The 17,281-nt window shown below is 39.5% G+C and overlaps 1 protein-coding gene across 5 annotated transcripts in view; it reads left to right on the plus strand.

Moving 5' to 3' along the window:
- PRKN (parkin RBR E3 ubiquitin protein ligase) overlaps window positions 1–17,281 on the plus strand; it is a 1,273,336-nt gene that overhangs the window by 875,028 nt on the left and 381,027 nt on the right. For all 5 annotated transcript variants that reach the window (XM_068551239.1, XM_068551238.1, XM_068551240.1 and 2 more), the window contains one exon: window positions 857–993. In XM_068551239.1, coding sequence (XP_068407340.1) covers window positions 857–993 — 137 coding nt within the window. The remainder of the gene's footprint in view (window positions 1–856; window positions 994–17,281) is intronic.

A 17,281-nucleotide genomic window follows, 5' to 3' on the forward strand; every position in this document is an offset into this window, starting at 1 on the left:
TTGTCTCCTTTTTGTCATAAAATCATGTGGTTCATTTACTAGCAAAAACGTGGTTATTCAGGAGATATTTTTTTCTACAAAGTGTTTTAAGGAAGTTCAGAATTTTTAGGACTTGTGTATATTGATTTGTTAGTGATCCCCTAACTTTAATTTAAGAAATTGAATATTTGGGTGGATGGGGGTAGCACAATAGACAAAATCTTGTAGTAGAAGGATCTCTGCTAGATAATCTTTTATTTCTAAATTCTACTTTTCCATTTGCCAATGAAATGTGAATGACTGTTTAACACATTTACTTTGATGCAGTAGTAATTTTTCTTTCGACTTTGGGGAAGTTCAGATCCTATATATTATTATAACTAAATTCAAGGAATATTTATTTAAAAACTTACAATGCCTGGTGCTATGAGAATATCAATGTAAAGAAGACAGTTCTATTTTCAAGGAGATCACAGTCTACAAGAGAAGAGAAACATATCAATACTACAATGTAATAATGGATCAATCGAAATATATGTAAGTGGATGGAATGACGAGTAGGTTAACTGGGAATTATAAGTCAAGGAAGGCTTCTAGGAAGAGCTTGTATCTGAGCTTGGGTTTAAATAGCTGATTGGTAAATATGGTCACGTAAAAAATATAAAATTAAGAAAATCAATCTTCTTTATAGCTCACAAGGTGTTTCCAATTTTTAAGATGTAGCATTGATATATATGAGCTCAATGATTAGCAGCGCAGGTCTTTACATAGAGCATGCCCTAATCAACCCTACGAGATTACAGAAAGTGTTCTAAACCACACGTTGCCTGCCAGCCTTAGAAGGACTACAGGAAATGTCTTTCTTTACCTCCACCAGAAGCCCCGTCCTGGTTTTCCAGTGCAACTACCGCCACGTGATTTGCCTAGACTGTTTCCACCTGTACTGTGTGACGAGACTCAATGATCGGCAGTTTGTCCACGACCCTCAGCTTGGTTACTCTCTGCCTTGTGTGGGTAAGTCTAGCACTTTTCCTTCCATTTCTAATTCTGATTAAGAACAGAAGGAGGAAAATTACTGAAATAAAACTATCTTAGATGTACCCAATCCCTACTGAGGGGCTGAAAATTCAGATATCTGTTTGAACATTGCTAGGCAAGAAAATTAAAGCAAGATCAGTTTATGCAAGCAAGGGGCATTTATTTCTAGAACCATCACTTCCTTTTTTAATTTTTATTTTATATTGGAGTATAGTTGATTAAAAATGTGTTAGTTTCAGGTGTACACCACAGTGATTCAGTTATATATACATGTATCTATTCTTTTTCAAATTCTTTTCACATTTAGGTTATTACAGAATATTGAGCAGAGTTCCCTGTGCTTGTAGGTCCGTGTGCTTATTCCCTTAGCAGAGTAGGTGCTTGTTGGTTATCTGTTTTAAATATAGCGGTGTGTAAATGTCAATCCCACACTCCCAATTTATCACTTCCTTTTAATGACAAAGTCCATATCTAACCACAAGTGATGGATACTCTTGCAATGGAACCCACGGCTTGAATCCACTCGTTCACTTTTCTGACCATGGGGTTTGCATGAAGCTGTAAACGGGAGACTCACTGGTAAATAAGATTTGAATGTCCTTGGTGGTTGTATTTCTACTTTGGCATAGGCCAAAGGATATTCTGATGCTCACAAACTAGAATGAGTTATTCTGCTAGGGTGGCATGGGTACGATGTGAAGTAGGTATCTATCTCTTGTGCAGCCCTGTTCGAGATTGTTCTTCCTCACTTGGTGGTAAATGCAGCTGTTTAACCCTCACACTTCCCCAGATCCATACAAAACATCCCTTTCCCCAAAATTCATTATTTAATATCTCCAGAGTCTGGGAAACAAACCCTTCATTAGTGTTTGAATAGTGACGTTATGAGAAAAAAAAACTGAGATCAGTCTTCTGGGACTATTAACTGTATATCAAAAAATAGAGGCTGTGTGTAGAATTAGCGAACTGTTTTTCCAATAACACTGGCCCCGCAGAAGCCACAAAAGAGCGGTATAAAGCATTTGTTTCTATTGCTGTATGACTCACATGCTAAATGTCTTGCTAATAGTGTCCATATAAGTTCACCATTTTTGTATAAAAGTCTGATACCTCTTACCCCCAAAACATATGTAATAAGATGTTCTTTTTTCCAAACCTAGTCTTTCAAACCTTTCTCAACCACCTTAAGCTAAATGCCTTCAAAGCTCAATTTTAGACATATGTATTCTTCAAGGTGTGACTAGTCAACAGTGAACCAACTTTTTCCATTCGCATAATTTTTATGATAAGCAATTAAAACTGGTTCAAAACACCTTTCAAATACAAACTCTGCTTCCTTTGTGTGAGCTCCTCATTTGACCAGAAATTTTGTTATGCTTTGTAAGAGTGGGATGCTGAATTTTATTTCCCTGAGAGTAAAAAATAAGCAATGATTAGAGCCGTTACTGAGTACATATGTACATCCATTTAATCCCCACAAAGCCCTATTGGAATGGATGTTGTCATTCTTCCCATTTTATGGATGAAGTGTTTGAGGCTCACAGAATTTAATTAAACTGCACATGGTATTACAGCTGGTAAGTAACAGAGCTGGTATTCAGAGCCAGCTAGTGGTGGCTCTAGAACTTGGACTCTTAATCACTATATGAGTAGATAAGCCTGTAAACAAGAAAGTACTATACCTCTAAAAGTTTTATGGAAAGGAAGGTCAAGGGAAGAGTATCTCTAATTTGGGGGCACTTTTTCCATATTTAAACCAGCAGCAAACTTCAAAAATAGGAATTATTCGTATTTTTCAGAGGAAGAAGTAAAGGCTCAGTAGGATTGAGTACCCAGCATCACAGAGTCAGGAAGGGTAGAGCTGAGACTTCAACCCAGGTGTGGTTGCTCCAGAGCTCTGTGTTCCCCCCACCCTCCCATCCCACTTCTCTCTGGCCAGGGTTCTCAACCGCAGTGCGCATTTCAATAACATGGCAGTTTTTAAAAGTCCCAATGCCTAGGCCATGCCTTTGGGAGCGGCCCTCAGTATTTGTTAAAGGCCCCAGGTTTGAAAGTTTGAGCACTACTTCCGGGGTGAACATTCTATAGGCAACAGGTCTTTTTCATGGGAGACTGTAGCATTAGCAAGCGCGAAAATACTCCCTCTCCCCTTATCTATCTTGTCCACGAGTGATTTGACTTGCTAACCAGCGTAGGTTTTTCAATAAACGTTGATGGATTTGAAAAAAAGATGGGCAAACACAGCCAAAATGGCCTATTTCCAGAGCCTCTAACAAACTCTTGCATGAAGTTAAGGGCTTTGGGAAAAACTTCATAATTATTTTGAAACATTGGCTGTCTTTTTGCTCTACCTACTGTTATCACATCCTATGCTAGGGATTAATTTGAAATGCCAAAGCATTTTGTGTATCTTCTCTTAACACTGAGTGTCACTCACCCACCTCAGTGGAGCCTCAGGAATTTAGGTAGATTTACTTTAGAGTGTAGCTAAAATAAAAATAAAATTTATATGATGAAGACTATGCAAAATGTGTTTAGTGCATTAAGAGTCCTGGTAACACAGATTTCTTATAGCAATGGGGTGTCCGCGGGAATAGTTCCCACCTTCCCTATAATATGCCATTGGCATCACCACTGGTGCCATCCAAGTGCACCCCCGCCTTCAGTGCTTCACTTTTTTTTAACACTTCTCCTCCCAGGTCACTTTTCATGTAATTCCTATTTTCATATAACATAGAAAACCATTTCCTTTCTATGGAATAAGTCCACTCACCAACTACAGTCCAGTAGTGTCCCAAGTGTCTTAGTTGGCAATATTAACCACGAGGCAGATAGTTCTGGCCCTTTTGAGAAACAGAGATATTCTTGATGCCTGGAGAGTCAAGAAGGCTGGTTTCTAGTCAGCTTTTTAGGGAGCTAAGCATAAAACCCAACATAAATGATCATTTTGGCTTTAGAACAATGCTTTCCCAAATACACACAAATAATCCAAATCCATATAATTCCTAAAACCACACTGAAAAGTAGGAAATATATTAAAAAATAGATCACCAAAGAAGATGTGCAAATGCCCAGTACACTTATTGAAAGCTCAGTGTAATTAGTTACTAAAGAATAGCTAATTTTAAAGCATAAAATATAATGTGATAGACATATATTCAAAAGAGGTAAACATATAAATTTAAATATTTCTGGAAAGCAATTTGGCAATTCATATTATTAGCTTTAAAATAGTAGCAAACTGCTTAGAAGCCTGTCCATACACACATTCTCTATGTGTCTCTGTCTCTGAAATATACAGCCTATTCTCTTCCCACCTCCTAGATCTTGAAAAATTGTGACAGTCACCATGAAAATGGCAGCAGCAGGATTCAAGCAGCTGAAGGGCTTCCAGTTCAAAGTCAATGTTCTTTCTACCTCAAAATTATTTGAAATGAAATCAAACTTCCTAATTTTCTGAGGGTAATGCTAAACTTTTTATCTTATTTTGGGGGTGGTTTAGCAATTTTGGTAGTTTTGCTGTGGTTTGGATGTATGAGGCAGTGTAAAATCAGGATAGTAGTCTAACTTCTCTAGCAAAAACAACACTGAAATCACAGAAGCAAGGGTGATTTTCACCCATCCAGGCTCCGATGCGCCTTGGCTTTGCGGCCTCTGCCCCACCCCATCATTCAGGGGGGACTCAGACTCAGCCTTCTGTTACCTAGTGGTTTTGCCATCCTCAGTGACCTCGGAGTCCCCACTGGGTCCTCTTCACCCAGGCCGACCGGACCAGGAAGCCAGAGCAGGGGCATCATGGAGGGGCGGGAGGGTTGAGACCAAGCCTGGAAACGGAGCGCATCACTTCTTCCCACGTTCCGTATTCCGGAACTCATCCCCGCAGCCCCTCCCAACCGCACGGGGTGTGGGCAGGGGGACCGGCAGAGGGGGCTGTGGTCTGGCTGTGTACCCGCAAGGGAGCAGACAGGCCTGCAGGCGCGCAGCCCTCTCTCACGCTGCGCAGAGGAGGATGGATGGGAAATTTCTTGAATGTATTTTTAGCTCTCCTCCCCACCCCCCCGCCTGCGATCGGAACAACACTCCATCAAGTAGCTTCATTATAAGGAGTGACTTGTACACGGACAAGGACCAGAAAAAGAGCTGTAGGACAGAATTGATGGTGTCCAGGAGCTCGTTCTAGCTAGATCAATAGGCTCTGTCTGTGCACTCGTCTGTTTGGCCTTGGAAATGCTGCCTTTGTGGAATCCGGCTTCACAGGGGACAAAGGACTTGAACGTTTGTTTGATGCTCTCGCGTGTGTCTTTAGCGTTTTACAAACGAAGTGACTCTATGCGTCTGTTTGAAGTGGTACCAGCAGCAGCGCTGCTCTGTTTATCTTTCGGAGGAGCCCATGTCCCAGTAAACTGCGCCCCTGATTCTTACTTGGCCTGGGTTTCTACCTTCCAAACTGCCTTTCATCTTCTCTTGCATCTTATTAAGTAGTTAAAAATACAGTAACATTTTAAATAGCAGAAGTAAGGCGGGCATGCCTTGAATAGCTAGCGGAGAAGGCAAAAATAATTTCTTTCCACCTACTTCTGCCCTGAACTCTTAAGAAGAGCATTCTACCTTTGTTTTATAAGGGCGAAAGCAGACCAGTTTTAAGTATAAATGTATTACTTATCCAAAGAGTTCTAGAAAGATGCTTGTAAGTCCTTAAGACAGCTCCAAGAGTTGTTCAAAACAGCTGTCTTTAGGCTTTCCTCTTCTTTTATTAAAATGTACATAACCAAATTCCTCTCCCTGGCCTTCTTGGCAGCCAGCATGATTTTGGAGTCTGTACACTTGGCATTGTCAGTGGAGAGGGTGTTCTCCTGAGGCTGGAAGGATTATAATCATAGTCAATGGAATATTAATTGACCTGTAAGTGTATCATTTTAAATGGCTTGATGCATTCCTAAATGTATTATGAGACATACCATGCATGCACACCAGTGTTTAAATACATTCATATTGTTATATAGACTTGTACAGTTACAGAGGACCTCTGGCACCGCCACCCAGGTCCAGAAAGGCAGCGTCGCCAGCATCCCGGACGCCCTCCATGTCCCCTCCTCAACCCCAGCCTCCTCCCTCTTGCCTTGATGCAACTATGATCTTGACTTTCGTGATATTCATTACCTTGCTTTTCCTCATAGCATCACCACCTGTGTCTGTACATTCCTAAATAATACAGATATTTGCCTGCTTTTAACTTTCAAATTGTTGCTTGAAAGGTTTTGCCAAATTTCCCCGACCAGAAGCAATCTCAATTCCAGTCACACCCCTCGTCAGAAAACTCTGAACACGTGTGCAAAGTCTTCCAATATTCAGGATTTTCAGTATTATTTTTGTTACGTGTATTGTGTTAATCACGCTAGAGAATGGCTTTGTTTATGCTTATCTTCCTCATCTCAGGTGCTGTCGTGTGTGAAAACAGTTTTTTAATTAGCTTTTTCAACAGGTAAATTTTGAGTTCACATTCAGGGGTATAAAAGCAAACTGTAGTAGGGACCCTGAAGAGTTACTTGGACAAGAAGATCAATTTTATCACAATTTGGTGAAAATAAGAATCTTACACTCAGATTATGAATTTTAAAAAGCACAGCTCACTAACAATGTTAAATACGCTCCTTCGTTTGTGGGTAATTCTAGGTGACACTATCGACAGTTTTGCATTCAATTTGTGGGGGGTTCCACGGCAGCTGTTGCACGGTTTATATCAGGGCATTCCGGCTGCGGCGTACAGCTGCCAAAGAGGCTCTCGGCGGGGTGTGGCATGAAAGACGCAGCGGGCCAGACCCTCTGTTCATCCCGCCAGCGTCTCAGGAGAGGAGAAGTGTGTTGTACCTTCATGAGCCACACGCTTCTAGAGCTAGTCGCAGCTTTATTCCAAACAGATCACGGCCATCTGTGGCCTCTAGGTCAAGAAAATTTAAGTTTATTTGAGACAGAAATTGCTTTGGATTTTAAGTCCACATTTCCTGATTTGGACAGATGTTGCTTTTTAAAAATTGTTCTAATTGCAGAATGTTTTCCTTTACTACTTCTCCTTCCGCATCATCATCCACAGGCTGTATTCAGTGCCTGCTGGTTCTGTGTTTAGTTCTATATGTTGGCCACTTGAAACACACGTGTGCGCGCGCACACACACACACACACACACACGCAGTAACTGTGATAAAACTTTATTCGTCCTTACTGTGTGATGTCTTGTATTAATGAGACTTCATGCACAGAAGTTGCTATGAGCCGGTGACCTCCAGCTATCTTTGAAATAATTAATAATGTGCTTAGAGGAGTTGATCTACATATTCATGCGAGTTTATATCACTTGGTTCCTAAGGAGGACAGTAAAACAATTTAATGTTTTAAATGCAGACCAATTTAGCAAGAGGAGGAGTGGTTTAATATTTTAATGTCAAGATGGATATAAATATATAATATCTGAATCAAGTAATTATAGTATATATTCCCAGTAAAATCCGAACATCTTTCAGACCATCTTATATGCTCTATTATTGACTCCACTTAGGAGTTTGGGAAATGAATATTTCTTATATTTTCAGCTTTTCAAGCCTTTACTAGAAATCATCTACCTTGGAATTATATATTTATAGAGGGAAACATTGTGTGAAAGGAGTTGCAATATTGAAAGGAGGAGGGATGGTAATAGTGTTCAAGGAAATGGTATCATTCTGTCTGACTTCACTCTGAAACTCTCTTTTCTGCCCCTCTTGCTGCCAGAAACGGCTCTTTCTTATGGCTCACGTGTAAGAAGGCTTTTGTAATTGGTCACTGTATTAGTTTTCTAGGGCTGCCATAACAAAATACTACAGACTGGGAGGCTTAAATAACAGAAATTTATTTTCTCACAAGTAAGAAGAGGCTGGCACTCCAAGGTCAAGGTGCCAGCAGGTTTGGTTTCCTCTGAGGACTCTTTCCTTGGCTTGGGGATGGCTGCCCTCGTGCTGCCTCTTCACATGGTCATCTCACTGTATGTGCAGCCCTGGTGTCGCTCTGTGTGTGCTCATCTCCTCTCATAAGGACACTAGTCAGATTAGAGTAGAGCCCACCCTAATGGTCTCATTTTAATTTAGGTACCTCTTTAAGGCCCCATCTCCAAACACGGCCACACTCTGAGGCTGGGGCTTCAACGTATGAATTATTCGTATGTATTCACGATATTCAATTGTGTCCCTCATTTTGAGGGACACAATTCCATCCATAATAGCCACCTTCTAGACTCTGAAACAGTTTGCACATGCTTGGCACCCCGAATTCTGAGAAGGTCCCCTGGACATGCACCCTGCATACAGGCTCTGCTCCACAGGGTTTAACTTCCCCCTGTTCCTAAGACATGACTTGTTCTTCATCCTCCCTCTCCCCCCACCCCCTCCCGTACTCAGTATTGGCTGGTTTCCCAGGTAGCAACACCCATATGCCTGAGGAATACAGGAAATTTTTGCCAATTATCTAATTTTAAAATCTGGGCTCACTGACAAACATTTCAGGGAGGATCCTCTGAACTTTTCCATCCTTTGTGAAAATAAAAATACAATAATCATCTCTGAGGCGGAGGTAGTTAGGATGGCATTTGCAGCCCTCAGTCCTTGGTTCCCCCAGATGGATTGTCACAAACAGAGGCGCCTAGAGAAAGCTCTACCGGATGCTGTAGTCTAGAGGGCTGTAACCAGCAAGACCTGAATGTCACAGCGGACACGCAAATGCAGCTCAGTTCTTGCCTGGGGTGGGAGGTGGGTGCTTTTCTTCAAAGCGGTGCTTCTATTTTCTGGCTCTGCCATCCCATTAGGACTTATCGCTGCCTTCATGGTCAGACTGGCTTCCACATCCAGGGTCCAGCTGGCAGAGGGGAAAGAAATAATAGACGAGACATGCATCTTTCTTATCAACCCTAGCCTGGAAACGGCACACGACTCTTCATTCGTTGCCTAGGACATTGCCATTTGGCCTTGTGGGCTGCAAAGGAGCCTGGAAAATGAGGTCTAGAGAAATACCTGGGTACGGAGAAGAAGGCTTTGAGTAGACACCTGGCAGTCTCTGTCAAAGGTCTTCCTTTGGAGGGTTGGGGGCTCAGCTTCCAAGTCAGTAGATGTGGCTGCATCCACGATTCAGGGATCGTGGGCCAAGTCCTGACTTTGCAGTCAGATGGTGCTCATCCAATTTCTGACCTGCTCTACCAGATGCTGAGCTGATTTCCTCATTTAAAATGAAAATAAGTCTTAACCCAGAGAGAATGAAATAGGATTGTATGTAAAAGAGACTGGCACACTTCCTGATACACCATAGGTGTTCTATATGTGACAGCTTTCCAGTCAAGACCAATTATAGCCCCCAATTTCAGATTGTTTTCTAAATACTTACAATTCTAGCAGGAAACTTGAAGCTGCAACTTGGGTTTAGTTAAGGTTTCCTGGCTAAAAAGTGAAAACATGATTTCTTTTTGACATTTTCTACGTTAGCACATTAACAATTAATGGAGATAATTAATTCCTATGAATCAAGAATTAACATCATAAGAAGTTTAAAACATTACCTAAATATAATCCTGTAAAAAAAAACTCTAAAAGTTATTGATACAAGATCTTATTAAAATTATTAAATTAGATTCACTCTATATAACCAGATTTTCCAAATTAGTCTTTTATATAGGGGACATATGTAGAAATATAAACAGTTGCATTAACAAGGCTACCATTATTTGGTATTTCTCTTCTTTTACTTATAGTATCAATATGCTGTCTTACTAACTGTTAGTATAACTTCCAAGTCCTTCCTCAAAACTTTTTTATTCTGAATAGGCCATCAATAAGTAATGAGTAAATTTCCCTCAAGTGCTTTTGGACTATAATCAAGTGTAGTATTGAACAAGTATGTAGTCTGAAATTCAAATCATATTATTCTAAAGGAATTGAGAGATACACTAAAAGAAGTAATCTACTGTGTGACGCAGGAAGAAAATTTTACAGCCGCTATTTACTTTTTATATCATCCTTTAATTTGTGTATGTGTTTAAATGTACATAAAATAGTAGCAATGTTTATATTAAATTAATATTGGGATTCATATTCAATTTTTGGTTTCTTACAAAAATTGGTAGAGGTTCCCAACCAAAATTTTGGAGAGCACTGATTTAGACCAGTGGCTTTCCAACATTTTGACTGCTACCCACAGAAAGAAATATATTTTACATCATAATAGGGTAAATATATAAATTATACACATATATGTAATTGAAAAAAAACCTTCACAAAACAATATTTTCCTACTATATGAGACACACTCTGGTATTTTCAGTTTTAACCTATTTCAGATGCATCCAAAACAGGTAAAAAGTTAGCCCTATTTTAAATCAGCTCATTTTAAGCCTTAACCCTTTAAAGGAATACCACAACTTCCCTTAGGCGCCCATTTTAGTGTTCAGGCATTTCAAATACCAGAGATATACTCAAGTACCATATTGAAAAATAATTTTTATGTAATTTTAAAACATAGCTCATGTCTTACTCTGCAATAAAAAAAATTAATTAACTAGACTAGGTTTGAACAAAGTAGAAAAACAAAGCCATCCATCCATTCTTATAAACTAGTCACTTAAAAAAATATGTGATAAAGCATGTAAAATTTTGACACAACTTAATAAAAAACCACATTTTAGGTATACATTTAATTTTCAGGAATGCCGTTACCAAAGATAGAGACAACATGGAAACTCTAGGAATACATTCCTGGATGGAGCTCCCACCCAACTCACACGTGGGTGTGGGAGGGCGCTGCCTCCAATGAGGAGGCCAGAGGACTCCCACCTCCTTTCACTCCCAGCCGCCCCCAAGCCAGACAACTTCATAACTGTCATTCAGCAGAGTAGCTTTTATAGAAATATAATTTAGATATTCTCCTACCCTAAAAGGTAATGACTTCTAATAGCATTTACTTCTCCATCGTGTTTTAATTTATAAATAAATTCCCTGTTAGAGATTCATCAGAAGTGCAATGGTTAATGTTCACAACTTTGTCTCCGAGTGTTATTTTTTCTGCCATGCTAATTCTTCTAAGGGAAATGGTAACAGTAGGCTTAATATTTGTTCTTTGGGACCTGCAATAAGATGGATTCATTAGTTAACTTGAATTTGTTTCTCAAATTAGACTACTGTTGTAGAAATAGTGCTGAGCCAGAAGTCCTGACACTAGTCCTGACTCTACTGTTAGATCAACACCTTGTTAACTTTAGGTCAAATCACCTGCTAGCAACTGGGGACTGGGGCAGGCCTTGTGTATACGTAACCTTATTTAAACTGCATAATGATTTTGTGTGGTCAGCATTAATAATCCTATTTATCAAGTGAGAAAACTAAGGCTCTCAGAAGTGAAATTCAAACACAAGTCTGCCTGACTCCAAAGCTAAGTTTTCCTCTCCACCTTTTATTCATGAAATTCATTTCATCTCCAGGACCTCTGCCACCTCAAAAATACTAAGGTCCTTGACTCTTGGTCCCTAAACCAGGAGTTACTTTTTTACTTCTTTGAAATTTATCAGACTCAGAGTAAAAAACAAAATCAATTCAATAAGTGAAGAAAGCACCTACTGATAGAGGTACAAGATATGCTAACATCTCACTCTCTATGTGGTGTCTTTAGATCAGTGGTTATCAAACTGTGTTCCATGGAACCATGAGGGGTTGTCCACATGGCACATCAAGGATGATTTTATGTAGAAGGAAATGGATGGACAGCTACAGTATTCCTGTTATGTTAACTGTGGTCCTATGTCAATACTTACCAAGATTATACCAGGCAAAATAGGTCTACAGTCTTCAAGTCATAGCAGAGAATTTGTTTACAGTGGTGTAGTTTTCTTCATATTACATTTTTTGAAGAGTAAAATAAAAGAACTACACACTTTGTATTGTGAATTAAAATAGCATAATTTAAAAGTGGCCAAGACTAAATTTTAATTGCCCTGTAGAATTGACATAGAGGGGAAACTTGAGTTTGTTACTATTAAAATATTGTGTTACGGAACATTTTTAGTAGGAACAAAAGTAAAAGAATTTGGGGCACTTCACCCTCTAAAACAACTCAAAGCAATTTATCCTTTGGATTTCTTACTCCTTGTTTTAATTTGAACGTGCTCATTTCAGTTAGAGACTGTTATTCACTTTCACTTCAGTTAAATCAGTGGTCTTGGTGAGTTTTTATCATTCATACATACCTAGGCAAGTAGTAAAAGATGTTGGTTCAGAGGGAATAAGATTTCTTGTTGATGAAATACCACCACCATCATCAGAGTGTATTTACCTAATATACCACTTTAGAAGGTACTGTTTCAGGAACTAGGTGTTATTCTAGGCTATGCACAGCTTCTGTAGCTACCTTTATATCAATAGGAGTAATTACCTATAAAGTATGCTTAACTGTACTTACATGCTAAGTGTAGCACACAGGCTATAAATCAACAACAGCTAAATTCAAACTTTATTTTCCAGAGAAACCTCTAGGCTGCAATTTTGCCATTCTTCCTTCTGATCCAAAAAATAAAAATAAATCAAGGTGGAAAAACAGCTGTAAAGCTGATAATGAGATTTGCAACCAGCCAAGACACGATCTAAATCATGAGAAAGTTGAAAAGTCCTGTTATTCTTTTTCCACTGTGCCTAAAATCCAGAAAACCCCAGTTCAAGGAAAAGGAGGCCCACCTTGCCATTTAAATAAGGAGGCTGGCACAGGTAGCTCTGTTTTTCGTGATCTACATCCCAAGTCATATGATGTGTTTATGGGAAAGTTAGAGGAACACTGACAATTGCAGAAGCTTTTTGGGGGTATAATAACCATTAACAGGGCTATTCTATTTACCAGAGAGACTGCAGTGAGACTCAAGTAAATAATAAGCATTTCAGAAAATTACCCAATTACATATTTAACCACTCCAAGGCATTCTGGTCTCCTGGGAAAATAGCGTGCATTTTACAAAATTGCTTATAATTGTGACTTGTGTGTTTGCAAAGGAACCCAGCGTGCTGATAGGAAGCACATTTGTCAGAGCTGAGCAATGGAGTCTTTTTTTTAAGGACTTTAAATATAAAAGAAACATTTGCAGTTGCTTTCCAGATGCCAATAAAATATGTTTCAGAATGACGTATTATTCTAGAAAAGTCTACAGAGCTATTTTGATGCCTGAGGGATTTAATTCAAAGTACACTTGAAAGCATTTAGCTATTATTTTAAGAATGTTATTTTTCTGATGAGACGGTACATTGTAAGGAGATAAATTTCTAAGTTGCAAATATTAATTATTTATATTACAGAAAGCACCCTAATAACTTTGCTCTTTTTATTTCATGTAGAAGTGGATAATTTAATTATTGAATCCTTAAAAAGTTATACAAATAGTTTAAAGTAATGTTCTCTTACCTTAGCAGTGGACCTTAATTTCCATTAAAAAAATCTTCATGGTCACATCTTTAAGAAATATGTTGAACCATGGCAGCTTATTGAATAATAAGATGCAATTTATATATATATATATATATATATCATTTGAGTAAAAACAAAGGCATCTTTATAGACCTCTATATTTTATAAAGTGTGCCCTTCGAATCCCAGATAAAGCAGATCTTACCGTCACGGCCATTTTATAGGAAAGAGCACCTACTACATCCCAGGCTCTGTTTGAGTCAAAGGACAAACAACAGTTCACAGAAAAGATAAGCTTGTTCCCCTCCTGGAGCTTACAGCTCAAGGGGGTTCCAGACATTCATCAAAAACCATGAGTTATGCAATTACTGACTGAGGAAAGAGGTAGAAGAAACGGAGGGAGTGGGGCAGAAAAGGGGCAAGAGTTCTGACCAAAGGAGCATCCTTAGATAAAACCTTGAGACAGGCAGGAACAAGGAGGTTTGAGGAGTGGAACACAGACCAGAGTGGATCAGGGTGAGAAAAGACCAGAGAGTGGGCAGGGCCATGTCGGCCTCACCTGAAGTTGCTGAGAAGACTTTGGTCTTTCTTTAAATACCCTGGGAGAAGTCGAAAGTATTGAAGCTTAAGACAGGAGAAGTGGCATGAGCAGATTTGCATTTTTAAAAGATCAGTCAAGCGGGAGGAAGGAAAACTGTTTCAAAGAAGCGGGAGTGGAGGGGACAGGCCAGGAAGGGGTGGCTGGGCATCGCACTCTGGACGTGATGCCAGCTCCTCTCGTGGTGACAGAGTGATCTTCAGATTGTAACTTGCAAACGCTCATGAAGAGTATCATAGGATCCTAAAAATGAACAGAAAATTAATTTTTATTCAGTGTAATGTAGGTAACATTGTACATTTCACTTTGTAAGGGAGGAAGCAAGCCAGGTAGAGGGCTAGTGACATGGAATTCTGTGAATTACCCTGGCTGAACTTGCTTTAGAGTTATGCTCTCAGATCACAGTGAAGGGCAACGCAAGAGGCAAATTCAGACCTTCTTCCTGTAGGGCCGCCATGGAGGGTTGTGCCTACGAGCAGCGTCGACTCGCGGAAGAAGTCTCTCCTGCACAAACCAGGCCTCTTGTGGTTGCAGGAAGAGAAGCCCCTAAAGCTGGTGCAAGGAGAGAGGAGCATATTGTCAAGGATGGGGTGTCTCCCGTCGCGGAAGGACAGGTGTGGGACAGCCTGCTCCTTCGTCTCCTTCGCCTCTGCCTATCTGCTTTCTTCCTCCCTTGCTGTAAACCAGCTTCCTCTGCTGCTGGGTCTCTGGAGCAGGAACATGCCATCCTTACTTAGCTCACAAACTGAAATTCAGAGAGTCAGATGCCTTGGTCAGCTGACTCATCTGTGTCAAAGATATTCAGACTTTAGTGCAGGAAAAACACTGATCTCCTGAATTTCGTGAATACTTTCTATCATGTCCATGACATAACTGTTAGAGATGATGATGTCTCCTCTGTTCTGGCCACTAGAAAGATCAGAGCTTCCAAAGCGTATTTTCAGCAAGTGTACTGTTTTATGGCATGGATTTTTGTGTGCTGTCCTTAATCTTTGTCCTTAGTAGTCTCTTACTGTTCTACATTCTCTCCAGTGGTTTATCTGCTTTAATCTTACTGTTTATTTATATTTGTACAGCTGTCTCAAATCCTTTCTTGGATGTTGCATGAATAGATGGATAAATTAAAAACTCCATTTGAAAATAGTAATAGAGTTTCTTGGTGCTAAAATGGTTGAGAACAAGTGTGGCCTAGAATACAGCAGATACGCAACAAGAGTGTAACAATACAGAACATATTACCTGTAGAATTTTATTCTTCTTCTTTAGGCATTTATTCCATGGCTCTATAGTAAACTGAATGGATTACCTGCACAGTCTAATGCATAGCCACTGATCGTATGTGCTTCTTTAAATCTAAATTTACATCAATTAAATTATATAAAATTAAAATTCAGTTCCTCATGATCACAAAACAACTTAAATATATCTAATAGCTACCATATTAGAGCAGATATAGAACATTTCACCATCACAGAAATTTCTGTTGCACAGCATGACATCAGATAGTCTGAAATTTCCTCATTAATAGCTTGAAAATAACTTGTGAATTAAAAGACCCAAACTTACACCTTCTGATTCTTTCTTAATCATGTTTGTGGTGCTTTTGTCTTTTTTGTTTGCTGTTCTGGCTTTGTAGCCATCAACATACCTACCTTACTCTATTCCTGAATTCTGTAGGAACCTCAAAATCCATTTCCTTTTTCCCAGGTCCTCTCAGTACTGTCCATTGGCTCACTCTTTTTGCACTAATCAAGATTCCATTTTCACCACATCACTGTTCTGGTTAAGCCCACTGTGACTTCATATTGCACCTGAAATCTAGTATCACATCTGCCTAGATTTCTTCCTTGACTCCCTGAATTCCTGTCTCATGAACTCTCTGTACCTGCTTTGTGAGTGCTGTTTTGCTTATGAATCCTCACCTGGAGAAATCCTGTTTCTATCTATGTCCCCTTGCCTGGAGTGCCTGCCCACTTCCTCTCTGTGACTCCAGAGACCTCAGTGTGTCCTCTACCTGCCTAGAACTCCCTAGGTCCAAAGTCATGTCCTCAAGATGCTCATCTCCTGTTCCATTTTGGAATCTCCCTAATTACTTGATATAAATCACTCTTGATAACTCCAATTAAATTGTAAGCACCTCAAATACAACCTTCAAACCTTGTTCTCTCTTTGTATTCCCCATTTTGCCCAGTGCTGACCTCCTCAGGAAAAGCCGCTTCATAAGTACGTATCAGTTGAATTGCTGAGATCGTAAAAGCCATGGACCGAAGTTAGTGCCTTGGATTTCTGGTGATAGCTCTGCTTCCAGCTCTCTGTGTGAGCCTGGGCCCCTGCCTTCACTCCAGAACAGATTCCTGACTTGTAAAGTTGGGCTAGTCCGTTGCTGATGGTTCTATCAGTTGCTGATGGTTCTATCAGTTTAAAATTCTGCAGTTTTGTCAAGTCAATCTTCTGATCTGTTTTACTTTTAGGTCCCCTTGTACGTATATCTTGATATTGTCAGCTGATAGATATTGCTGATTTTAACTTATACATCTGGTGAATCTGATGACTGCCATTTGGAACGTGAACATTTTGCAACCCTCTACCAAGGTCTCCTGTTATTTTGTGCTACATGGCACAAATCCATCCATCCATCCAACCACCCATAGATTAGATTTTTCCTGAGCTTGGTGCACTGTGCTGGTAATAGTAATGAAAAAGTTAAAAAAGACATAATTTCTCCCTTCAGGGAGCTTCCAGTTTATTTGGAAACAGACATACAAAAATATGACAATGAAGGGTTGAGGCAAATACCTACTATATTTTGTTGCAGTGTAATTGTTCATTGTATTATTTGTTCTTAATAAAAATGATCATGATATCTTGTGACCAGGACATTGTTTGAGTAATTCTCTAGAACATCTGTTTAAGCTATAGAATTTCTTTTGGTGGGATTTGGCCTCAATTATAAGGGAGTCTGTCCTCCTGAAATTATTGCTGAATGCTAAAAGCATGGCATAGGGAGAAGCACTTTGTTGTTTTGTAGCCAAAGTATATGTTTTGAATGGAAACACTTATTGCCTTAATGAACATTTGACTACTCACGTCATCAGTAACCATGTGAATATGTGCAGGGACAGGCTGGAAACCCACAAATATTAGGAAACATCAGCAATATTTGGTGATTTATACTCTTAGAGGACTTAGGCTTCACCTCACATTCTTTTGCCT

This window comes from Eschrichtius robustus, chromosome 9, assembly GCF_028021215.1.
Source record: "Eschrichtius robustus isolate mEscRob2 chromosome 9, mEscRob2.pri, whole genome shotgun sequence".
NCBI lineage: Eukaryota > Metazoa > Chordata > Mammalia > Artiodactyla > Eschrichtiidae > Eschrichtius > Eschrichtius robustus.